Below are 25,579 nucleotides of genomic sequence, written 5' to 3'. Positions count from 1 at the left end.
GAATGCTGACGCAAGCGGGCGGTTTCGATGCGCCTCGTCGTCCTCCCCTCGGAGAAACAAAAGGAGAACTCCACCATCGGAGAAAACTTCTGCCCCCCCTCCCCGCCCCTCTCTCTCTTTCTGACAGCACTCCATTGGAAGACTAATCGTTTTTTCTCATGCAAAGCATGCTGTTTTAAGGGGGGGGGGGGGGGGTCGGGAAAAAGGGGTGTTGTGTTTTAACAATACTCCACGGGGAGTGAGGAACAGGGTTTTGGGGATGGTGCAGGGTGGATTGGGGGGGGGGGGGGGGTACCTCTCTGTTCTGGAGACAAAGCCCAGTTTCTTTCAGGGCTGGGTGGGGGGGGGTTAATGACAGTTCGTCATCCTGCCGAATGAACTTTACGGCGAATTCGCGGGGGCGGCCTTGTGTTGACAGGCAAAAATGTACGAAGAAGCAGAAAATATTCATGTACGTGGGGAGGGTGTGGGGGGGGGGGGTGCAGCAACACGGCCAACATTTATCCTACCAGTTTTGCTTTTATTAAAAACTTATGTAGGGTCAAATGTTGTCTTTTTTTTTTTCCATCATTCTTCTCGAGAGCCAGCTCATATATTTGTGTCCACTGTTGTGTCCATTTTGTCTCAGCAAGACAGAAAGAGAATTGGTACATGAGACATGAGTGGAAAGGCCAGGATGTCCTCAACTGAGCACACTAGGACTTAGTGCTGTGGCTCCCATGAGTCCAATGACATTGGCCAAAAACAGGCTGGCTCTTTGGGCGATAAGTGTGCCAATCCAAAGCTTTTCCTTCGAGGGGGTGCGCCTTCTTTGTCGGGACGTCAAAAGTAGAGCATGGCTTACAAAGTTTGGGGAAGTGACTTTTTTTTTGGTTACATTTATTTATTTGACCTCATGATCCATCTGTCAGCGCTCGTTGTGGTTTATGTGATGTGGGTGTAACCGTTTTTCTTGCAATGTTGAAGGGGGTGCGTGGCTTAAAAAGTTGTGAAAAGACTGACTTCATCACCTTGATTGTTTTAACTGTCCACACATAGCGCGGTGTGCACTAACACTTTGGTCCATATGCATGAGGAGGTGTGTATGAAGTAGGGGGTGCGCCACCACCAAGATATTCAAGCTGTTGCATGGCTTTCAAAGACCGTCCCTCTTTTGCCTTTGTTGATCTTGTTACATCTGTCCATGATTATGGGGGTGTGCATGGAAGGGGAACTGGTGCGCCAACTCCGTTCGGGATGTCGACGGGGGCGCGTGGCCTGAACAATTTGGGGACGACTGTCTTACATGCTTAAACACTTTGTTGATTTTGTTGCCATTGTGATTGTTGTGGTAATTATCACATGTTGAAGGAGGTACGCCGACGCAGACTTACACATTTTACTGTGTTTACTATGTTACGCGCTCAATAATTTCGGCCCGGTGTAGGGGGGGTGTGCGATGAGGTGTGGAAGGGGTGCGCCACATCCGTTGGAATGTTGAAAGTGCTGCGGCAAATACTAGTTAACACACGTATTGTTTTATTATGTTGACATCAGTCCATGCGTATGAGGAGGGGTGTGGTGGTGGTGGTGGGGGGGTGCGCCCCCTCTGTCAAGGTACAGCTTTCTTGCAAGTATATCTTATTCATGAAGAAAGCTAGGTCAGACTCTCGCAAAGAATTCATTATATTCCCACTTGTACTTTATGTGGACTGTAAAAAAGCTTCCATGGCCACCAAGGCGTCCATTTGTCAAAGGTGGCCGAACCCCTCGCACCCCCCCGATTCCTCAACACTTTTCCCGCTTGTGCACCCAGTCATTGTCTGGACCCGGGCAGGACATTAGTCACCGCAACCTCTGGGAGTCCCGCCCGGGACCCCGAGGAGCCGCGTTGAGGTCGGGGTGCTGCGTGGGGGGGTGCGGGTGAGAGGTGCGCCGTCTCGTGTACTGTATGCTGCGGGTCAAATTGACCCGTTTTTTTCCGCCCGTAAAATAAAAAGGGAAAAATGTGGGATGTGAAGTGAGCGTGTGGGAGGAGAAGGAGCGCTGAGGGAGGTGGGGGGGTTAGTGAGTTGAGTAGAGTGTGTAGCTGCACCTCGGGGCTCAGCAGTGTGTAAGCCCCTCACTAGCACCCCCCAAAGCTGCTTTCACAAAGAGATTTACAAGACAGGTCTCCGGTGTGTTCAGCTGCCCTGCATGATAAGTGGATGACTTTCAACCAGCCAGTGCGGATGTGTGTATTTGCAAAAATTGACCTTTCTTCAGTTTTTTTTTTTTTTTTTTGCATGTGTGTGAAGGCACGCCGCACGTTGACAAGGCATCCCCTTAGCTTTTAGAATTATTTATAAAGCTTTTGTGTGTGTGGCGTCTCTTAAGTCTCTGTCTCCTTCCATTACTTGATACGACTCTACCTGTGCGCCCCCTATTTTTTATTTTTTTTTGCGCCACCAAAAGCACCCCCAGACCCCCTGCTAGCTCGGGGTGGGTCTTCATCCTCAAGAAGGAGGCTGCGAGCAGTCAGAGAATTTCACAACGATCCAGAACTTTGCCTAGCAAAAGTCTGCTAGCTTAATGCTAATACATAGTGCTTAAAATGATGGGATAATGCAACTAGCATCATCATTGCAGGACTTATAAACCAAGCAATTAAAACAAACATTTAGAGAAGTGCTTCTCAATTATATTTGCACCCCAATGTGAAGCTGCATGCGGATGTAGAAGGGAGTGTTGTAAAACGTTTGGCATATTTCAGATGAAAAACCTGAAGACAGTTGTTCAGTTGTTTTTGTGATATCACTTATGCTAATGCTAACATACGATACTGTATTTTAATAACTTAGTCAGTTCCTGGTTTGAGTTGCAATGCGACGTTTGATAAGACTTGGGATTGGCCGTTGTGGTTCTGTCGCCACCTGTTGCTTTGGAGTGTGCATTCTAGCCTCTAAATGAGGTTTTAATGCGTAACCACTTTGTTGTTTTTTATGAGTCTCCCATTTCATCTTTTTCACACTCAGTGGAGTGTTTTGTCATCCCCAAAGTGATTTGAGAGCGGCCCCGAGAAGTCTGCGCCGAGGCGCCGCATATGGCGTGCATTACGGTCTAATCCGCTGCCGCTTCGCCTCCTGCCTTCCCCCGCCCTCGCCGCACGCACCGAGCGAGTTTTGCGCACGTTTGCCGGGGTTTATGTTAATTGCGCCTTTATTGAAACAAGCTGCGATGTGATTAGGGCCTCGAATGCGACACGGCAACAGCTCTGTCACCCCCCCCAGCATTTGTGTGTGTGTGGGGGGGGGGGCGGGATCAATGCAAACCAGCTAACGCGGGCTAATAAGCCATTAGCGCTGCCATTGTCGCGGCCATTTCCATACGAGGACCTGCAGGACTCGGGTAGCCGCGGCGTTGTGTCTGGGAGCGACAGCTGATTGCGCGGATGAACGATGAGGTCGTGGTTTTCGGGTGCGAGGATGTGGGAGCTCATTATCTCGCTCAACTTCCAATTAACCCGCACAACCCCCGCACGTCTTCATTAAGACATCAGCTTCGGTGTGTCCGACATTATGTAGTAAATAAATCCTGGGGAACTAGAAAAATGTGGGTATTGCAATACCAACATCCCTCACGGGTGTGACGCTCCTGGGGAAAAAGTGCGGGTGTTCCACCCATTTAGTGAAACAACTCACACCCTTCCCGTGTGATACCGCTGGGAAAAAATGCGGGTGTTCAACCCCCTTTTGCCTGAGAAAGTGTCGGTCTTGCAGTACCCACACTTTTCCCATGATAGGCCTTAAGAGCTGTGGGGGGGACACCCCCACTTTTTTATGGCGTGGTCTCGGTGTGGCTGTTGTTACTTTCTCTCACTTGGTTTTCTTGCGTGTGTGTGTGTCGTCGTCTTTGTGTGCCTCGTGGTTGCGCAGCTCAGACTTTCTGATGGCTTTCTCATCAGTCTGCACAGATGCGCGTGTAGGCGTGTGTACGTGTGTTCAGGTGGGGTGCTGCAAATCCTCTGAGACCCCTAGTGCTCGCGTGTGCTCCACAAGTCGGTGTGGCGCCGGCGCGTAACGCGGCCGATATGAAAGCCAAGGGAGAGCGTCGTCTCCAAAGTCGATGGGATTTCAGCATGAGAGCTGCGCTCCTCTTTTGATGTGCGCCAACATCCACTGCCATCGCATGGGCGCCACCGCGGGAGTCACGCGCATGCACACACACTCAGGCGCTCGGGGTCTCAGCATCTGCTGCATCTTGCCTAACAAACACACATTCATGCACGCACATCATCGCGAAGCCACTTGAAGCAACAACTAACTTCAGGAGGGACTTAAGGCTACTTAAGGAGTCGTTTGAGGCAGGAAATCAAAGATCGGAAATGAAACGTAAGTGTAATCTAATGCAACCAAAGGTTTGAATAAGGGTATCTTAAGGAAGCACTTCAAGGCAACTTGAGGAGTAACATAGGTGTTATTCTAGACTGATTTAAGGTATGTTAAGGAGTCATTTGAGGCAGTTTATAGGAACAATCCAAGGCAACTTAAGTGTGTGTTAATGTAAGTCACTTCATGACATCTTAATTGGTAATGAGTCAATTAATGGAATAAAGCACCTGAAGGCAAATTAACTGAAAGTAAATGTAGTTAAAGGAGTAACTTAAGGCATCTTAAGAAGTCATTTCAAGGCAACATAAGGAGTAGTTTAAGAGGTACTCCAGACTTGAGGGCATCCTAGGGAGTCATTTGTGGCAGTTTATAGAAAAATATAGGGCAACATAAGTGTAAGTTAATGTAACAAAACATCTAATGTAACTTGTAATATAAGGCATATTAAGGAGTTACTTCAAGGCTTAAGGAGGAATTTATCAGGCATTCTACACCAGAGTAAGTCAAGACATCTTACGGAGTAACTTGAGCCAATTCATAAACATTTTTACGACTACAGCTTAACTGAACATCTAACGTGATGTAACAATTTCAGGCATATCAAGCAGTTATTTTAAGGCATCTTAAGGAGAAACTTATCAGGCATTCTAGTTGAGCAATAGAATGCATCTTATGGAGTAACTTGAGCCAACTTATGAAAATTCCTATGGCTACAGTTTAAGGCATGTCCCAGAGTAAGTCAAGGTAACTTATGGAGTTATTGAATGCATCTTGCGTTATTAAAGGTAACTTATTTTACTTATGGAGTAAAGTAAAGCAGCTTAAGGTAACTTGCGGTTGGTATCTAGTGGAAACATTGGAGGCAACTTAGCTTAAGGAATATTCAAGAGGGAATTAAAGTACCGAGTGACTTGCGGGATCTTAAGGAGTAAAGTGAAGCAAGTGAATGCAACTTAAGGCATCTTAGAGGCGAGCCAGCACGCGGCGCGACGGTCGGCGCGGTGACGCGGCGTCCGTCTTTCCACGCAGGAATGTCGGTGCCGTCTCCCCGCGGATAAGGTGAGCAAAGTCATTGCTCTCAGCACGCCGGGAATGCCTAACCCGCCGCTTACCCCCGCCGAGTCTTCCCGTCCGCGCAGGAAGTGCAACATTAGAGCACCCCCCCCCGTTCCCGCCGCATTCCTCCCGCGGCGCATTTCAGGCCGGGCCTCATCGGGCATTCCTTTACATCCCGACGGCTTGCCGTCTGGGCCGTCGGCGCGCGTTTGGCTGAGGCTTCATCACGCCGACGCCGAGGCTTGGACTTCATCGGCTCCAATTTGAAAGCCGTTAATGCGCTTTAAATGGCGCCGCCCTGGGGCCGGCGCGGGAATTAATAAGAGCCAATAACGCGGGCCGTCGGGGCATCCGCTCCGCTTTTCAAGTAAACATTATGACTTCTTGCAGCGGCGCTTGATGAATGGCGGAGGCGCTGGCGAAGAGCTCATTTCTCACGCCGCCTTCCTGATGGGCTCCACTAATTGGCCCGCGCCTGATTGTCTGCCGCCGTCATTATTGCGCATTACGGCGCGCCCCCGGCGCTTCTTGGCCCGGGAGACGCCGGCGCCACCTTGCCCTTCGTCACGTTCGTCAAAGCCGGTCGCTTCGAGGCCACTTCAAAACAAAAGAAGGCAAGAAAAGCCCTTTTCAAGGAAAATCCAGGCGCACCTCAAGGACCTTGATGGGGTACTTCCAAAGCAACTTCAACAGGAACCGGTTTCCTAAGGCAGCTGGAGGAAGGTCCATTTTAGGAGTCGGATCAAATAGAGAATCGACGTAATTTCACGATCGATTGGAGTGTATTAAGGAGTTCTTGACCCTAATTCATGATCAGAGGCAGACAGACAGACTTTAATATCATTATACCTGCCCAAGTGCAAGGTCATGAAATTTTGACTAAACAAGATGGAACCGACCAAAAAAACCTCCAATACGATCGACTGACGCTGGGCGCTCCGAGATCTTAGCAGAGAAAAGGTTGCGTGCTAAAAATACATTTTGACCTGACGGACGTAGCATTTTTTTGATAACAGCTTCAATTAGACCGCATAATTCCTTGCTTGATTCATTTGACACTAGTTTAAGGAACGGATTCATGGGATTTCTATTGGTTTCAATGGGGAGGAATGATTTCAGCCCGCGCTATTCCCACTTCAAATGACCCTCAGGCTCGCGTTGCCAACGTCACGTGATCAAACCCGGAAAAACCGGTATCCTGCGCCAGAGGGCTCTTTGATAGAACAAGCGCTTTAATCTGCTTGATTCTTATCCTACGCTAGCAAGTATTAATCACAAAACTGTGTTTAGACCCGTGGGGGCACAAATCTAAAAGTTTGACTCCAGTTCCCTTTGAAGGTGTCAAGCGGCGCCGATCGCGGCGCAAATTTCCAGTGGAAACTTTCCCAAGGACCTTCATTGTGTCTCGCTCAAGCGGTAATCTGCATTTGCGCCAGCACGCCGCCGAATAAGCACTTCGGCGGCCCGTCAGGAGCGCGGCGCATCAAAGGCGAGCGAGGACGTGCGAAATATTGAAATAATGCCCTAATACGCTTTGGAGTCGGCGACAAGACGAGCGGGGACGCCGTTGTGGCGCGCTCGCTTTATTCGGGCCTTATCTGCGGCGTAGCCGGCGCGGCTAAAAAAAGAAAGAAAAAAGTGGCGTCGTGTAAGCGTCGCGATTACATCGTGCGAGTTTGTTCCGCAGGAATGTAAGATGCGGCGGGTTCCCCGGGCGCCTTTGTGCCGCGAGCGGAGAGGTCGGCGGCCCGCGGGGATAATCCTATTAGCGACGCTCAAAGCCACTGTTTGTCCTTCACGCAAAATATAAACACGGCGAGCGCTAACGCTAGCCGCGCTTCGGATAGCCCGCGAGACGCTCGGCTGTTAAGGGCCGGACGATGTGGGGGGCGGGCGGGGGCTCATTAAACAAGCGAGACGGAGGATGATATCGGTTGATGCCCGGGTGGACGCCCGGGGCCGCCACCCAACCGCCCCCCCCCCCCCCCCCCCCGTTTGCACGCCCCTGATCGCCGGGTTGGAATATGTGCGTGTGGTGGGGCGTGACTAATTTCTGCTAAATGGCCCTCCCTTGAGGGCCAGGTCCCCCCTCGTCAGACCTGATGCCATCTGGGCATCGTGCTAGGCTGGCTTTAGAATATTGAAATTGGAACATTTCGGCAAAAAACACATTTCAATACGTCAACGAAGACGTGATTTTCACAACAAAAAAGTTTGAGGTAGTAGAATAACATTGACATTATGCTTGGAAAAAAGCCACGGTATTGCAAAAATAAAGCAGATAAATATTTCATTTATTTATTATTTATAAGGTTAGAAAATAAATCAATTCAGGTCAAAGATGACATTTGAATTTTTGGTGACAAAATGCTATCTGAATGCATTGTTTTTTCAAGCTATTTTTTCTAGATTAAATACATTTTATGAGATTCAATTATTACAATAACATTGAGTGAATAAAGTTTTTTTTTTTCTTTTCATATGACGTGAGCACAGCCATTTTTGCCGAGGTTTGCAGGGGCCCCGGTGCGTCTGGCCAACACCTTATCCAATGCAAACACATGCACGGCGCTCCGTTTTATTGCGAGATTGGGATAATCTTGCTGCGGGGCTTAGATGCCCCCCCCCCCCGCCCCTGGAGTGTTTTTAGTTGTTCCAGCTGTGCAGCAGAACCTTCATGTTGTTGGCATAGCTGTGAAATTTGCAAAAACACTCACGGGAAAACATGCGCAGGCATGCAGGGGCACCTACTCACACGCACGCATTCATCCCCCTCCCCATTCATTTTCTACCCCCCCACCCCCCTTTTTTTTATCCCACTTTCACCGGCAATCTGGCCCAATCGTCTCCATCGCAACTTGCGGCGTCGCTGCACTGGTGATAAGGCGCAGATAGCGGATCTCGGTGGTCGCTGATGTAATGATGATGAATGCTGCGCTGCTGCCAGCAAACCCCCCCCCCCCCCCCCCCCCGCCCCCTCCCGACCCTCGACACTGAACAGTCACCCTAATGAAATGAACACAAATACAGCAGCTCATGTGTGAGGAGGAGGTGCGCCAAATCCAAGCATACGCCTCACCAGTTTAACGACCCCCCCTCCCTCCCCCCCACATCTGATTATGTGCATGACATACTGGAAAGAATGAAAATATATAATAGAGGGAAAAACGTGGGACTCGTACAATAAGCCAAGTAGGCTTTACAGAATCAGAATTTGGGAGTTTCTTTAAACAACTTGTTTATTTACCGTACACTTGACCTCCCAGCTATTCTTGGGGGGGTGGCCAAAAATTTGCATGGAATTTAAATGTCCATTTAACTGCACTGAGAGAAATAACAATTCAATCTAGGGATGGGCAATAAATTCATTTGATGAATTTGTGTATTGGCCGTCTGAAAATTAAATTGTGAAATTGAGGTTTTGCACCTTAGTTTATAAACCAAAACTTCTTGAGATAAATGTTCTTTTTATTATTTTGATCAAAGTCGATTCAAATCATTATCGTCCAGACTGGCTGACAATTGACTGAGATGGTTTTTTTGTGCCATATCGCCCAGCGTTAAATAAACCCTAAAAAATACTGATAGACGTGTAATACACAGAAAACTGTGTACCCCTAAAAAAATGTTAAATGATTTTTTTCCGATCACACATTTCAAAAAATTATTATATTTACTATGATTTATTTATTATTTATATAACTGTATTTATTATTTTTTTGTTTAAAAAAAAGTGATGCGGTAAAAGAAATTCTCTACATTTTATGTGAGCTGATTTTTTTCGAACAATTTTTCAAGACCTTACCGTGAGACTTCATTCAAATCCGAATACTTGCACTTCGTTTTTGTGCGAGTGAAGGAAGTTTGTGGCGAAAATAAAAACAGAAAACAGGCAAGAGTTTTATTTTTGCTCGTCACTTTGATGTGTTCAGTTTGACTTTCAGCTCGCCGCCTTTTGTGCGCCGGGCGTATAATTTATGTTAAATTGATTTGCTTAATGTGCTTAAAAAGTACGGATGTTTTTTGTGTGAAGCGCAGCATTTGAAAGGCGCTAAATGGCCTCGCTCTATACGGGGGGGGGGGGGGGGGGGGATTACGGCGCAAAACAAAGATGCGCTCGTTGCCCCCCTCCCAAAACCACAAAAACAAAAGACGCGCAGGCAGGCAAGTTTACGGCGGTGAGAACATCTGCATCTGGAGGGCGTGGCGCGCAGGTCAGCGGGATTAGGGGTGAAAAGTTCTTCCTTTTAATTGCCGCCGGATAGCTGGCGGCACACAAAAAGCCGGTCAGACACGCTCGGCTGGCCCGCGGAATGCCCCTCCGTGCGCCCGCAAAGGCCAAACTTGACCCCGCTATCCGCTTCATCTCGCCGGAGCGAGTGGAGGAGCTCCCCCGGAGGCTCGTCGCAAACGTCGCCGTTAAACACACACTTTTGGGTTTTTTTTTTTTTTTTTGAAGCGTCACGCTTCTGTCCTTACAAATGTAAGGAAAATTCAACATGAGGATTAATGATCAGACCGCAGGCGGAGCGGAACGGCGGCCGCCGCGGCACCTTCGTTCCCGCGGCACGCTTCATTAGGCACACCTGCGCGAGCTCATCGGCGCCGCCCAAAATTCCAATCCAGATCCGATTCGCTTTCGGTTGTTCGTCCTCGCTTTTAGCTGAATAAAGTCTCCTCATATTTCAACTTGGTCTCTATGTATTTATAAAAAGCCAGGTGATTACCGTAATTTCCCAAATATAGGACGCACCTGTATTTAGGCGCACCTTTGAGGGTCAGATTTTGGTATTTTCCATGTTATCATGTAGAGTTTGGTGACAACGTAAAAGCCAAAGGTGCACACACCTGCGTAGTAGAGACATAATAACTTTGACCCGATCCTCCCCGTTGTAATATTCCTGCGTATGAAGAAGAATGGACTCGGACGTTGGTTCTGTCAGCACCTTTCTTTTATTGAAAATAATACCCCAACAACCTCAGCGAACACGAGCAGCAACAGGCACTAGCTGCTAAAAGCGTCCACACGTATGGTCATTCTTGTCAGAATACGGGCCATATAAAAACGCGCGTCTAGACGATGATGGGGCGGGGCTTATGACGAGAGCGCCGCAATGAGCAGAAATGCTCAGAGATGGCCGAATGAAGGAAAATAATGCTTTAGGGGTGTTTTTGATAACTAATTAGCATTTTGGCATCGCTAAAAGCCCCCAAAAGTTGATTTTGCATGGTAGGGGACATTTAACTTTGTTGTATTTGGCCGTTTTTGAGAAAATATTATGATGACATTCATATGGAGAAAAATCTGACTTTTTTTTCTCTGGAAAAAAGGTATAATTTTTTTCCCCTCTCTGTAGAGCGGACATTTTTGTTCGAACAATACTATTATCCTGTTTTTTTTTTTGGTAAACTGTCTCCATTTAAATAGATTATTTGCGGCTATTTCCCAGAGAAACAATAGTTTGAAGCCCAATTTGTTCCCCTCCATACTAAACAAGGCAAAACCTGTAATGTATGATGGCATGACAGGTCTCCCCCTCCCAAAGCACAAGAGCAAACACTTCAAGATTCAGGTGGGGATCAAACCGGGGCCCGCAGATAAATCCTGACGCGCTTGTTTACAAAAGGCCGCTTGCTTCTGTGCAATTCCAAAGACATGCATCCACTTGTAATCTATTATTTCAGAGCGCATCTTTTATTTACTCGCCGCTTCTTTTCTTCAGTTTCCAGGAACAACGAAACAACGCTCATTTTAATAACTTGAATAACTCCCACGGTGGGAAACCTGCGGCCCGCCGGCTGTTTACAGAACGAAAGCATCCCGGCCAAATGTATTTAGCCGGCCGACGGCGCTCCGTGTCATGTGGGAGCCATTAGACGGCGAGCCAGCTTCGTTTAATTCTGTTTTGATTGGTCGGGGAGTAATTGCGTTTTTTCTTTTTTGTTTTTTCTTTGGCCGACCGGCAATGGCTTACAGATGCCGCCCGCTGCTAGGGGTCGGGCCAGATGACATGCCTGGAAAAAAAGTCAAACAAACAAAGCGCGCAGTGTTTGTCTGAAGTTTAGCCCTCGCTACTTCCTCCGTATGACCCCCTCAAACAAAACACCCCCCGCCCGCTTGTCTGCTTGTAATAAAGCAAGCGTGTTTGCAGAGTGCACGGCAATTAAATGTCTCTGTTGGCTAATTAGACAGTCTGTATGTTGGACGGACTAAATCTTTCCGTGGCATCTAAGTCATTTACTGGCGAGGTAGCTCGCTCCTCCATGAGCTATTAAGCCAGGTAGCCGAATAGAAAACCAAATTATTTGCCGTGGCGTTTTGACGAAAGCGCGGTCTTCCTTTTGACTTCCGCCCGTGCCACATCATGATCGGACGAGCAGGCGAATAGTCTTTCTTCCCCTCACGCTCACATATGGGTACGTGCGTATCGGAGGGGATGGAAAACGCAAGTTTTACAGGGGTGCGAGAAAAAGTCACGGATGCGGGGACGTATCCAAAAAAGTGAGGCATTTTTCACACTACTTTCTATGAAATTCGGTTTTGAAATACGTTATAAAACTGAATAATTACCATAATTCCCCAAATATAAGATGCACTGTGTATAGGATGCGCCCATAATTTTGGGGTCAAACTCCGGTGTTTTCTATGTTACCATATAGACGCGCCAACACTTTGGCGACAAAATTATAGCATAACAGACTAACTCTAATCCTTCCAAACTCTTCATATTCTCTTGTGTTCGTACGCGTACGTTATGTATTTGTTGCACGTTAAGTGTGATTTTCCCGAAAGAGATCTCGACTTGCAATCGGAGAAATACTGTAAGAATACGGCCGGTATAAAAATGCACATAAGACTCCGCTTATGCGGCTGACAAATCAATCTTAGTCAAATGGCGTCGAATTGAAAATAAAGAAAAATTAAGTTACCGTTTACAGGGCTCACCCATACTTTTGGCCTGCGTAATGTTTCCATATCATTAGCGAGCCTCAACGTTTCCACGACGGACCCGGCTTGCACTTCCGGACCGTTGCCCGACTGATCATCACAGACCTGCGTGAGCTGGACGCTGTTGTGTTTGCGGACGGCCTCTGAGGTGCTGAACCGGCGCGGCGCGGCGCGCACTTCTAAACCCACAGACGGCATTAACTTCAACCACCTTTTATTCTTTGAAAGAAAAATTGCCCGGCACCACCATATTCCCAACAGGGCCTTCAAACAATCCTTGTTTTTCCAGGACTTTTTTTTTCCGCCCCATTTTTTTGTACTCCTTCTCCTGTATATACCCTAAAGGTTTCTCCTCGCTGCCTAACACAAGCATGACTATCTGCACTGGCTTTTACTTTTGTTTGTCGGATCCCAGATCTCATCTTGTTGTGTTTGTGGCTCGTTTCTTTCTTGGCAGGAAGTCAGAAGTTTAAGGTAGCATACTTCTAAATAACTTTAGATTTTTAGATAGCCAAAGCAGGATGAAGCTGAGCGTCTCTGTATTGGTGAACAGGGATGGAGCTTTTCTTTTATCCTTCTCGTTTCTTTCCCAGCCTGTTAGCTGGTTTGTGAGCCGTGTCGCTAAATGCGTTAACCGGCAAAATGATTCGAAATCAATGTGCCATCCATCCATCCATATTTATAAATTAGGTGTATAAAATAGCACTTTCTTAGTCGCACTTTACATGAGAAATATGGTTTTAGATTGTACCACATATATGACATTAAGCACTCTGACTTAGAATGTGCACAACGGGTGTTTGATGCCCTGCACTTTTTATTAGAAATGTATTTTAGACCGTGTGTGTATGTGATTTGTTAGACGTGTATGTGATGGAAGTTTCATGCGTCTTTGTTGTTGTGTATTGCATCTTCTGGTTTTATGTATGGACTACAGAAGGGAAGTAGCGACTCGCTAAATCTGCTGCAGCCATATTTTCCATCGTGATCAATGATTGCACGCCGACCGTTAAATACAAATTTTCGATGGATTGCGCTCAGTAGTTATTTACAAAGAAAACCATCAACTGTTTGTTTGATTACTTTTATTAAATAGCATTGTAGGGCATATCAAAATGTATTTTTAAAGCAAAAGTGTGGCCAGCAGGCCACAAATGGCCCCCGGGCCCTAGTTTTGACACCACTGGTTTCAAAGAATTGCCTGCCCACAGTTAAACGAATAGCAATACAAGACGCACAAACTTTTCTGTGTGACCTTTGACCGCACAAATACAAGCGCCGCGGCTTTGTTTTTGTCCGGTTACTCTAAGACGAAATCCTTGTCGTCCCCGCCTCCTTCAGTTATCCCGTCTCCATGCGGTGCTGAGGAATGAGCATTCGCCATGGAAACCCAGTCCCAGGCCAGTTCCGCAGCTGAGAAGAAGAAGAGGGTGGAGACCATCGTGGCGACCAAGGGCTCGTCGGCGCGCAATGACATCAGCGAGAAGGCGGTGGCCTCCAGCACCACGTCCAACGGTACTCCACACGCTGCGCGCACGCCAACATCAACATCTGCTTATGCATCCGATCCCAAGACCTTTGTCCGTATCGCGTACTAACCGACCCCGTTCTAAAAGCTTGCTTTTAAAGCTGCATTTACGTTTTGTACTTTTATTTCACGCGGCGCCGCGTCTCAGGGACCTTTTGAAATTTCACTTGCGTCAACGAAAGAAAACGGTGGCCGCGTAAGCTAATCACTCATCGCGTTTAAGTGCAGATGTCCGTGACCCGCTGCTTGTTTTTCTAACCGCAATGATATCATTTGTGAGCAACTCCCAAAAGCTGTATTTAAACATGTGACTGTTTGCTTTACCCCCATTTTCCCATGCTTTGCTGTGAGTCACGCCACATATAACGCTCTGTTGCTAAACTTGTTTACATAGCGATGCCTTCAATTTATGCCCTTATGAATGGCGAGTAGCTTGTTCCGCCTGTAGCCATCCACGCGAGAATGATGACGAACGCCCTATAGAAGAAGCAAAGACTAAAGACGTAACAAAACCAGAGTTGAGCTCGCAGCCGCCCGCCTTTAAGCCACAGCTGCGCTCATTAGCAGCGGGAGGATTTTGGACCGGTTTTGGGGGTTTGGAGGTGGATGGCTCGAGAGGCGGCCTCTGTCCAACGGGATAATCCCAAATGTCCGGCGTATAGGGTGAATGCCGTGGCGACTTGCTCCCTCCATATGGGAATTATCGCAAGAAGCGGGGAAAGTAACACTGAACATCCCCGAGCGACCTGGGAAAAGTCGTTGCCAGATGGCCAATGCACTTTTATTAATTAAGGAAAAAGCAGGGATATGGTTTGGCTCTATAATTGCGGATTTTTCTTGCTGATGCAATGACTGTTAGGAAAACTGCAGGAGGTAGATTCCCAAAGACCACCGTTCAATGCGCTCCTGCACCTGTTCTGTGTTTAAGACTAGGCCCGCAACTATCAAATATTTTTATCAAATATTCTCCAATAATGGGGTGTGCTTAGCTGGACTTTTTCCTGACAGCGCACACTAAATAATTACCCGAGTCAGAAAAAAATGCCTCCAACATGTTTAGGAACTCAGCTACTTGTTGAGGACCCTTTCAAAATTCCTATCTGTTCAGTTACTGAGTGGCGCATCACAGGTAAGCTCCGACCGAATTCTTAGCTTTGGGGGTACTATCGGACACGACGATGCCTTGCGTGAAACGGGCGAAAAGTTTCAATCGCAAGACTCACTTGTGATAGTTTGTTGCTGAATGAAAACAGGTGGAAATATCTCGCGTTATTGTGTCGCTCACATGGAACATATTGAATAAATGGCGGATTTACTCAGACAGCTCTTAATAGGCTTCAAAGTCCCCAAACCGGAAGTTTAGGATCACCCGATTCCGACGGCTGTGTCGGACTAAGAAGGCGGCTAACATTCTTTGGGCGGTTCTAATTACGGCACATTCCCCTCTGCCAGAACTCATAACCTCTTATCAGGTGTAACCCAACACCCAAGTTGAACCCCCACTGCCGGCATCCCGCTTCCAAACAAAAAGGTAATTGTGAGCAGCTGCCGAGCCGCCTCCGCGGCGGGTTCCCCTCATCGGAGCAAGTCCCCGATCCCCAGTCCCCGGAAAACCCGTCAGCCCGAGGCCCGGATGATAGTGGAACAGTTTTAACAACGGAACGTTTCACAAAGTTTCTTGTCCCCGTTGGAAGTTTTATCCATGCGGCAAATGGTACTTTTGGCAGAGTCTCCTCACGTGGTCGGCGAGTAAAATGTGGCTTCATCCTGTGTGCCGTTCATTTGCGCGCCCCGCCACAGCCACCCGCCTCCCTCAACCCCCTTTTTCTTGCCTGACAACTCAAAAGAGCCGACTGTGCCGCGACAATGCCATGATTGGAGGGGGGTTCAGGAGAGGTTTGTTCCCCCCACTCCACCCCCTACTCTCCTCATTCAAGGCAGGTGGACCAAAAAGTCCTCTGAATCTTTTGTGGATCAAAAAAAAAAAAGTGGGATATCTCCGCTATTGGTTGGATAGTTACAAAAAAGGCATATTTGGGGGGAAAGTGTGGAAGGCGAGTTTTGGGGGTGGGGCGGGAGCATGAGGGGCCCGTGAAAGACGTTGTAAAAGTTGTGTAATTGACGACCGGGTTTTCAGCAGTTCAAGTAAGGACAACAAAGAGGTTGGCCAGAAAATTCCCCCGGCGAATGGAACGCTTTCAAGAAGAAAGGGAAGAAACTCTGACAGGTGAAGAGTGGCTCGAGTGGGAGGGCGGGGGGGACGGAGGGGTCAAGGGGCCGCCGTCTTTTTAGGCAGCCATTTAAATGATCAACAGTAAATAGAGGGGGTGGCGGGAGGTGTCATCCGACAGAAATAAAGTTCCCGTTAACAGCGCGGATGGAAAGTAATTTACAGATACGCTGTCCCCCGCCATCTTTGTGCCGCCCAGATAAGGTTTCATTTCACAAACGGATAGGAGACATTTTCACTTACGGCCCGCCATTCTGGGACACCTGTGATAACAGCTTGTGGACCCCTAATTGAAAATGGGTTTCAAAATGGATTTCCACTTTTCTTCCATCCCGCTTTGGCCCCCTGCCCCGCGCTTCCCTCCCTCTCCCCCGTGACGGCCCCCGCCGTCCGTCAACAGCGCGCTCCATTCCGATTTTTAACCTCCCCCCAACTGTTGGCTGGCGGCTCGCGGAGGGGTATTGGAGGGCAGGGCGGGAGAAGTGCGAGTCTGGGGAAAATGGAGCTTTGGGAGCGGATCATCCCTCACCTCGTGTCAGCGCTATGACAGCTGCGTGATCCGTCTTGTTAATGAAATCATTGATCACTTGATGGGACTCATAATCAACTGTTTCTCCACTGTGTCCTGCCCCATCTCCGCCTTCTCCTCCTCCCTCCTCGTGTCGCCACCAAAGGGATGAAAAATCTCCTCTTTGTCGTTCAAGAGAAAAAATACAAGTCTGAGCGAAAGGGGGATACGCCATGGACTTCGGACCCCTTCCTGAATTTGTGCTGTTTGCGTTTGTCCAAAGGGGTCCAAAGGAGGAAGCCCCCTCGGTGTTGTTTTGCTCCGGGTTCCGGGTCCGTGGGGCTAATGGGAGAGGACTGATGGAGGGATAAGGGACCTCCAGGGAGTACCGCCTGGCCCCGGGGTCAAACAGCACAATGGAGGAGCCGTTTTGGGGCTTACACATAAACCCCCTCACAGCAAAAACCGTGTATTCGTGTCCAATAAATCCCCTGCTCGCTGCGTAAATAATACATCGAAATGCATGAAAACCGAGTCCGGCGGGCTCATCTCGGACGTACCTGTAGACACACAAACTGTGGCTGTGCGTTGCTTTCGCCAGTGAGTCACACTCATTTCACGGACGTCTGGACTGAAGGCAATTTCCTGTAGCAGCGGGGGGACGGGCTTTGGCAGCGCCACCTCGCAGGGGCCCGAGGCGCGGGATTAGCCTAGCCTCGCTGCTGCTCGGGGCGGAGGGGGACACGGGCTTTCCAACCCGGCCTTGGACTCGCTCGTCTGGCGCACATCCGTCCGCGGGGCCGCCGGATGGTTCACGCCGGCTTCAGTGGCCTCAGGAGTCCTTGCTGCTGCGGCCAAAAATGCTTCCAGCCCAACTTTGGACCTCCGAACTCTAGCTTGTCACAGTTTTGAAGATTATGGAACTCATCCCTGAAAAAAAGACTGATTAAGAGTTCAGACAAATCATTTATAGTCGCACCGGACCGAATGAGGAATAGGTGGTCACTGGGGGTCACAGACGAAAAAAATCAAAAGATAATGAGCCTGTCCCAAGGGATGTGATGTAACGTCCCAAGACCGCTCCACCCACGTCAGATCGCATTCCTCTGAGAGGTGCAGGGGGCCCCGTAAAGCCATCAAGTGGGGGAAACAGTAGTTGATTATGCTTGTACTTTTTTTGCGTTTGTTGTCAGGCATCGGTGGCCTCCCCCCCGCCAGTAGGAACAAAAGCAGCAGCGTCCCGAGCCTGCCAGGAAGATTTATTATGCCGTGTTCCTTCCCTGGCGTTCTCTTGTGCTCGCATGCTCTTGCGCCCTCGCTAAAGTCCTGGTGGCGATGCGTGGCCCCGGCCTTTCTACTCCAGCACTGACAGACAGTCACGTCCAATGGCTTTTGCACGCCGCATCTGGTGTCGATCATACGAAAATGTGCCATGACAGAAAGCTTTTCCAGTTTTGGGTTTTAAATGCTTCCTTGACACACATCATCATGTGGTGAGAACATATAATTAGTTAAAGGTTCGAGTCTGCCTGGGGAATTACTTGTGGATTTTAGTTGGACGTGTGCACAAAAGGCTAAATAGACACAACTTGAATGACACTCGTTAGATTGCAGAGCTCGGCCAAGAAAATATGCCAGATGTGGCTTTCGCAAATGTTAGTTTTCATTTGTGCTTGTAAATCTGTGAGAAAATGAGCTCCACTGCTCGTCTTGAGATTAGCACGGCGTACTGTATTGTACTCTAGTATATATTATTGATCGAGTTAAACAGGACTTTTTAAATCTTGACATTGGTTAAGAAACTCACGAGGTTTTGGTGATACTCATGCATTCGCGGCTTGTAACGTTCTCCACCAAGTTTCGTGGAAATTTGAAGTTTTTTCTTCCTTCCGAAAAACATACGCTCAGACCTCCCCTCCTCGACTGCAACCTCTCAATAAATAACTCTTGGCAAATGGCTTCGGAGGTGCGCGGCGACCTCTACCAGTGCAGTCTTCCAGTCTGTATCCTAATGACAGAAGCTCCCATCTCAACCTCTGACAAACTTGATCAACTCAAGCTTTCAGGTTTGCATGAACAAGAGGCCCTCACATCCCCTTAATCTCTCCCCCCTGACCTCCACTCCCTCCGGGCCCGGAGTTTCTCCCTTCTCCCTCCTCCCAACCAACCGGAGCTCTCCCTCTCTCGAAAGAGGAGCTCGGATCAAAGGCCAAAAAGCATGGCAGCGATTCCCGGCGATTGATTGGAAGCAGACACGGCGGAGAGGCAGCGGCGCTCTCTCCTCTCCGCTCTGCGCTCTGTCTTCTTCCCACCCTCGTTCCTCCCAGGGCTCTCGTAAATCGCTCAGGTTTGGAGTGTGAAAAGAGTTGCCACTATTGGCAGAGCGAGGCCGGCGCGCCCGGTCTCCCCCGGCGGATGGGGAAAAGGGAGACGAGGAACCGGCGCGGGGGCCCGTCAGCTGATAAGAACCATTTGTGGGGTTGGATCCGGGGAGGGACGGTGTAATCCCTTGCCCCGCTCTGAGAGGAATTGATTTTCCGAAGGAGAGGGCACACGGAGAATTGAACTCAGATGTGTTTCAGCGGACCGAGTTTGCCGGGGAAACAAATGAACATGAACTTGCGCGAGCCTTCCTAATGTGAAGCAATTGCATAGCTGTCTTTCACCAACTGCCCCCGCCCCTCCGGTCCCACTCCCTCATCTTGTAAAGACCTTTGGAGAGGCCCGCTCCATTTTGTGACATCGATGAAGGAATTCACTCTCTCACTTGCAAAGATTTGGTCAGGGTCTTTTGCCGCTCCATCATTCTCAGCAATCTAGTCAAAATTTTGGTCGCATGTGAGCACTCTTCAACTTAAATTGGTCAGGATGTTTCCACGTTAAGTCATCTAACGCAACCAACCCAAAAAAATCAGAGCTTTCAGCAAAGGGTCTCAAGGTTTGATTGGCTTCACATCTGCATTGGTTTACAGGTAAAGTACGCTCAAGTTCACAAAATTGTGGCAAAGGAATTTTGGTTCAATTTTTGCTCCTTCCAGTCCATTTGATATGGATCCTACTTCCCTTTCTCGTCCACCAGACTTCTGATGAAAGCTCAGGTTTAATGTGTTCACCTGCAACCTGGTTCAAAAGCGGCCTTAGTTCTTGTTGGTACTTTCCGCTTCAGATCAAGACAACAGTACGAAGCTGAATTCAAGACGACCCCGGAGCCCTTTGTGTTCACTTTGCACAAGTTCAACTAGAATTGGACTGAGTTCAGTTCACAGGTGGTCTGTATTTGATACCCCCTTTTTTAAAGGTGTGCTTTTTTAAAGTACCAAGCATAAAACAGACTGAATTCATCTCAATTATGAAGAGACACAAGTGAAAACAACCTCCTGTACCTTATCCAACCTCACCTGAAGCCGGGAGGTTTCGTCCACGTCTAGAGGGCGGACCTGACTGCGACAGCTCCATTACCGCCTCGACGTGTCTCTTGTCAGACAAGCTCCAGTAAGGAAAGCGGCGGGGGTGGGGGTCGACTTCAACTTAGTTGGAGCAAAGCCAAAAGTTTTGTTTTCCCTCCTCTGGTATCCACAAAGGGCCCGCCGGAGTATCTGATTACGCTTTTAAAAGCTTTTTATCCGTTCACACTTGTTGCGCACCGCAGACACTCACACATGCGTGTAGGCGCTCTTTTTTTCCTCGGCCGCTAAATGGCGGTATTGATGGTGCCGGCGTTAGGAGCATTATTATTAACTATTTGGTGACCTCATGACTTCATCTTGGTGTGCTGTCAGAGGCGCTGCATATTATGTCTGGGCCTCTCTGTGGGCTCTTTGTTTCTGCCTTTGGCTCCGGGACAGCTCTGCGTGGGTCTGTGCGAGTCCCCCCGCGGAGTTCCGGAGGGAGGGGTTGGGATGGGAGGTGGGGTACACTGGACGAACTGCACGCAGTGAGGAAATGAACAGAGTCGGGGGGGGACAGTAAAATGTAGAATGTTGAGGAGACCGTGACAAGTAACTGGAGTAGAGATTAGGAAAGGTTGCGTCCTGCCGTGCTTAAATCCTAAAGTGGCCTCGAGCGCACAGCCATCCCTTTAAACGCCACTTTCCCTCCGTTCCAATCAGGACAGCAGATATGCGGCTCAAGTCAATATTTATGTGGGATGCGGGATTAATGGTGAAGTAATGCCCGGATTAGAAAAATGGAGGAGAGGCAATAGGAGCGACGGCGTAGGACAGGTCATTAAAGAGGAGGGGATGGCTTGACTGAAGGACGGGGGGAGGAAGGACACAGGGTGCGGTATGTTATGGAAAATCCAGAAATGACATTTGTAGTGAGAAACCGCCAAGTGGAGCTGCTATATTTGGACTCCAGCTCGGCAAGCGGCAACTGTTTTTCCACACCGCGGCCTCCGGATGACTTGAAGTTCATCTTAAGTTTGGTCCTCCGGGTCGGCCAAGGTCTCGGCCCTACCTGCCTTTTTCAGTGGGAGCTTTTTATCAAAGAGCCGAGGTCAAGTCCGGGCTTTTCGCTTCCACGCCGACGTAATAATGTTTTGCGAATTGGAAGGGCGAGCTTATAAAAGAATCCTTGTGAGGCACGTCGGCGCCTCCGAGCTCTCGCAAAATGAACTAACCTTATTCCAAATCATGCGTTTTAAGGCCGAAGCGCGATGCGATGAGCCGAACTCTCCAACGCCGGAGAATCGGCGCGTGTCTCAAAGAGCTCTTCGTTGTGGCTGCCAGGTTGTTAGCGTGTTCTCTTTACGCCACTTGGCTTGCGGTTTGAAATTGCGATCGTTGCGAGGAAGCAAAAAACAACAGGTCCAACCCGACCTGTGCGCCGGGCGTCCGACCCAGACCCACGCGCGTTAGCTTCTCGCACCTCTTCTAGTCCTTTGACCGGATAATACGCCAAAGCCAGCTTCTCCATGTGTTTTTGATTTGGATGCTAACACTCTTCAAGTCTTCTATCCGCTTCCAGGTGCTTGCTAATGATGTCATAACGCTGACACTTGGCTCCACTTAAAAGAAAAGCATTGTAACTTTTGTGTTGGAATTGAAACAAAGTTTCCAAGTGTTTTAATCACGTTTAAGACATGCAATTAAAATACCAAAAGGATCAAGAATAACTTCGTTCTTGGTGGTATTTACAATGCTAGTTGAAAAATTTATTTTGCAGAGCGCTTTTGTGAATCATTGCCTAGAAACAGCTTGCAATAGCTTTTATGAAACAAAAGTTACATTTTTAATGGAATCGTAATTACATTCTTTTAAACTCTAAACTGGTCTTGGCATTGATCTAAACTTTTAATGTAATCAAGAGATATTATTTTCCCCCATTTGTCAAATAGTACTTTCCGCAAATCATCTTTGTTCTTCATTTCTGATTGAAAAGCCATTCCCTTTAGCGCTGCTCCATCTAGCGGATGCACGCCTAGCCTCGACTGTAGCTTCTATTCTATGTGCCTTATAATCCGGTGCAGCCTATACTAAATGTGAAAACCCTTTTAAAATCGTCCATTCATTGTAGGTGTGCCTTATAATCTTTCAAATTTGTGAAATCCGCAATGACATCAGGGGTCAAAGATATAGTTCTAGTGTTTCAGCCATTAAGGTACAGAATTGGGCGATAAATTGAGGTATTAGTCAGTTATCGCATTCACTGCCACTGACGCCCCGAGACGTGTGTGAAGTCAAGCGTCACCGATTTTAAACTGGTCTAACAGTCCAAATGAAATGACCTTTACGCCGCAGACGTCCCCGTGACCGTGACCAAACTTGCAAAAAATGTGCATTTGCCATGTCCCACTTAGCTCGTGGGTCACACTTGCGAGCGTGCGGCGGACTGCGCGAAGGCGCGCAGAGACCACGGCGGCGCAGCGCCAGTCATTGATAAAGTGCTTAGCAGTCGAAAATTAATGAATCCGGGCTTGACTCTGAGAGTTTTTTTTTTTTTTTGGGCCGGGTGGCTTATGTGTGTGTGTGTGTGTGTGTGCGTGTGTGTGTGAGGGGCAGAATGGAGGGGAAGCGGGCGAGGGTGAGGGGGAGTAATCCTGTTCCAGATAAATGGCTGATCCCCCCTCATTCCTTAGCTATCAAATGTCAAAAGTTAAATGAGCCCGCTAGCCTGGGTTAGGCGCTCACGTGCATGCAGGTGCCTCCCGCATTCGTCCGCTTTACGCCCTCCGCTTAATTAGCTTTGTCATTTTTCTCTTGATTTCTATTTGCGGACGTCTTCGGGGCTTTCTGGCCGGCTTTGAAGCCCGACTCGGCCGGCTGCTATCGCGCCGCTCGAGTTTCGAAGCACTTGAGCCAAGTGCGCCGAGCGGTGGCTTTAAGATGCGCGCCGGCGTTTTGGGGGGATTTTTCTTGTTTTTTCTTTTTCCTCCTCCCCACTGGATCTGGACTGTTGGCCGACCACGTCTTTGCCTTGGCCGTCGATCCGGTTCTCTTGGCGGGCTCGTCCTAATCGGAGCCCCGCAGATCGCTCGGGCTCCCTCTAGCTGGTGCGCGTGTCCGAAGCGGGATTCCGCCGTCCGGGCCAGCCGCCGCCACGCTGGCTAGCTTGCCCCGATCGAGCCCCTCCCAATCGGCCGAGCGTCGTCCCAGCCGGTCCCGACTCCGGACCGTTGTTCCAGAAGCCACTTGGAAGTCCGTAACAGGTTACGTACCACCCGTTGCTGCCAACTGGCCTGAAGCTACGCTGATAAAACTCTAATCCGGGGGTCCCGACCTTTTTATCCTCGTAGACCGGTCAACGCTCTGGATTTTTTTTGTTGACCGGCGGAGCGAATGGTGAATATGAAGTGCGCAAAGTGTGAGCTCACCATTAAAATACTTCGCTTATGCCAATATATAACAAAGTGAAATACCTGCCACAAACAAAAATGCTAAACGCACACAAGGCAGCGCTATATAACAAGCCGATGTTCTTTTTGCCGATGTTATGAACCTTTCAAAGTCAGCCTAGGTTGGCTGATAATAAGGCCAAGCTAGTGAAAAATCTTTTTTTTTTTTTCTGCGGCTCCATGAGGATGAATTTGAAATCCGACGGGTTCTAGAAACGTTCGCGTTGCGACTTCTCGTAGCGCAAAGCTGAAGTGACGTGGTTGCGCAATCATGCGGCATTGTTACAGAGGACGGTTTGAAGTAAGTCTTTAACAGGTTCTGACCCATCATCGGCGACTTGTGATTGGCCGGCGGCGCTTAATGGAATCTTGGGCTTTGAAGCTGCCATCAAATACATCGCTTACCGTTTGATTCGGCTCACAATGTAGGCCAAGGTGTGGTTTGAGTGAAAAGTCGTAAAAGCCGCGTTGCTACCCCCCCCAAAAAATGGCATCTGTGCATTTTCGAGTAGCCGCATTTTAGCTTCGGCGGGCCCCTGCTCATTGCTCCATCACAATGTGGCCCTGATGACATGCCGGTGGGGTTTCGAGCCCCCGCGCCCCCGACGGGCGAACGAGGGGGAGGCCGGGGGGGCCGGCGGCGTCTTGGCACGACACCGGCCCGCTGTGAGCCTGATTTGAGGTGAGCGCCGGCAAGATGGGCGGGGTGGGCCGGGCTTTGATTTGCCCCTCCCCGGCCCCGGGGCCCGCCGGCGCTGGGCTCGGCTCCTCGGGGCCGCGGGGCGTCCCGGCGGACCCCCGGCGGCGCAGGGGGCGGGCGGCGTAGCTGGGGGGAATCGGGGGTACTGTGAGCCAAATTGAGACGTGGGAGCTGTTGTATTTGCCCGGATGAATATTGAAACGGGCATTTGCGGGCTGCGAAATCAGCCGCCGGCTGCTGACCGGGACGCTCGGGTTCCGCTGCGCGCACAATCCGTGATGAGCGTTCAGGCCGCGCGCGAGAACGTTGGGCAAAATCTTTACGCCGAGGAAAATGGAATTGTTTTGGGGGGAGGGGGTGACGGCGTGACGACATTTTTCTTTCGGTATTTTTCGGTTCATTTTTGTCAGTTTTAGCCTATGTATATTCATTAGTGTTTTGCAGTTTTATGAATGGCAATATTTTTCATCTTGTAATTTGCGTTTTCTTCCGCATAGCCGACGCGTGACGTTCTTGCATGACTTTTGCAGACCAGCGTTTTTATTTATTTTGTTTAGTTTCAGTATTTTCATTTAGCTTCTTTTTTTAGTCAAATGTAACTATTTTTTGTGCTTGAATTTTAAAAAAAAAAATTTTAGATTTGGATTTTTAATGATTTGTTTTGCAATTCTCTAAATAGCATTATTTTTCAGGTTATAGTTTGTTTTCTTCCTCATACCTGACCACTTGCTTGCATGACTTTTGCACACTGCAGCTTTTGTTGATTTTTTTTTTTTTTTTTTTTTTTTTTTTTTCAGGAACTCTTAAGTAACCTAAAGTGAACTAAGTGGGTACGGGCCAGGTACCGGGTACCGGCCGGGGTGTCCGCCCGCCTTGTAAGTCAGCAGCGTAGATGAGGCGAGCCTCCGGGGGCGCAAAGGCAGCCCGGCCCTCTTAATCCGGCTGGTCGGACTCGCTGGGATTTCTCCGCCGAGTCTTCCAGGCCGGTCGCTAATCACCGCCGATTCCTGCGCGTCGATTGCGGCGAATCAGGTACATAAGCCTAAGCCGCTTGGAGAGGTGCACTTATTAAACTCCAGCCAGCTGCTGGAATTTTCTCCTCCTCATTGTTAATTGGGGGGAGTCTCCAGTCTTTCCCGGGAGTCGATTTGCAAGAGAAAGAAAGGGGGGGGGGGGGGATAAAGGGGAGCAAGAGATTATTGCACAGGAGGAGAGTAGCTTTGAAGACGAAGTGCTCGTGCGATTTTTGCTTCATGTCTTCTCGCAGTGTAGCCAAAACCTGTTTGTGCCATTGACAAGCGCTTCTTTGAGGCGCCCAAGGTGGAGCGCCCGCCGTTTCTCTCCGGCTTTGGCTCCGAGGTACAACAACACCTCTTCTGATGTTTGGGCTTCACAAAAGACGCCGGCGATGTGCCGGGTGGGGG

At 48.9% G+C, this 25,579-nt stretch overlaps 1 protein-coding gene across 2 annotated transcripts in view; it reads left to right on the top strand.

Annotated features, from left to right (window-relative positions):
* gli3 (GLI family zinc finger 3) overlaps nucleotides 1-25,579 on the top strand; it is an 83,483-nt gene that overhangs the window by 5,780 nt on the left and 52,124 nt on the right. For both annotated transcript variants that reach the window (XM_088402141.1, XM_088402139.1), the window contains exon 2: nucleotides 13,696-13,869. In XM_088402141.1, the coding sequence (XP_088258267.1) occupies nucleotides 13,737-13,869 (133 nt within the window). In that variant the 5' untranslated portion in view covers nucleotides 13,696-13,736. The remainder of the gene's footprint in view (nucleotides 1-13,695; nucleotides 13,870-25,579) is intronic.

This window comes from Hippichthys cyanospilos, chromosome 19 (assembly GCF_059441005.1).
Source record: "Hippichthys cyanospilos isolate Australia breed blue-spotted pipefish chromosome 19, RoL_Hcya_1.0, whole genome shotgun sequence".
Taxonomy (NCBI): Eukaryota; Metazoa; Chordata; class Actinopteri; order Syngnathiformes; family Syngnathidae; genus Hippichthys; species Hippichthys cyanospilos.
This window is presented reverse-complemented; position numbering and strand designations above follow the sequence as displayed.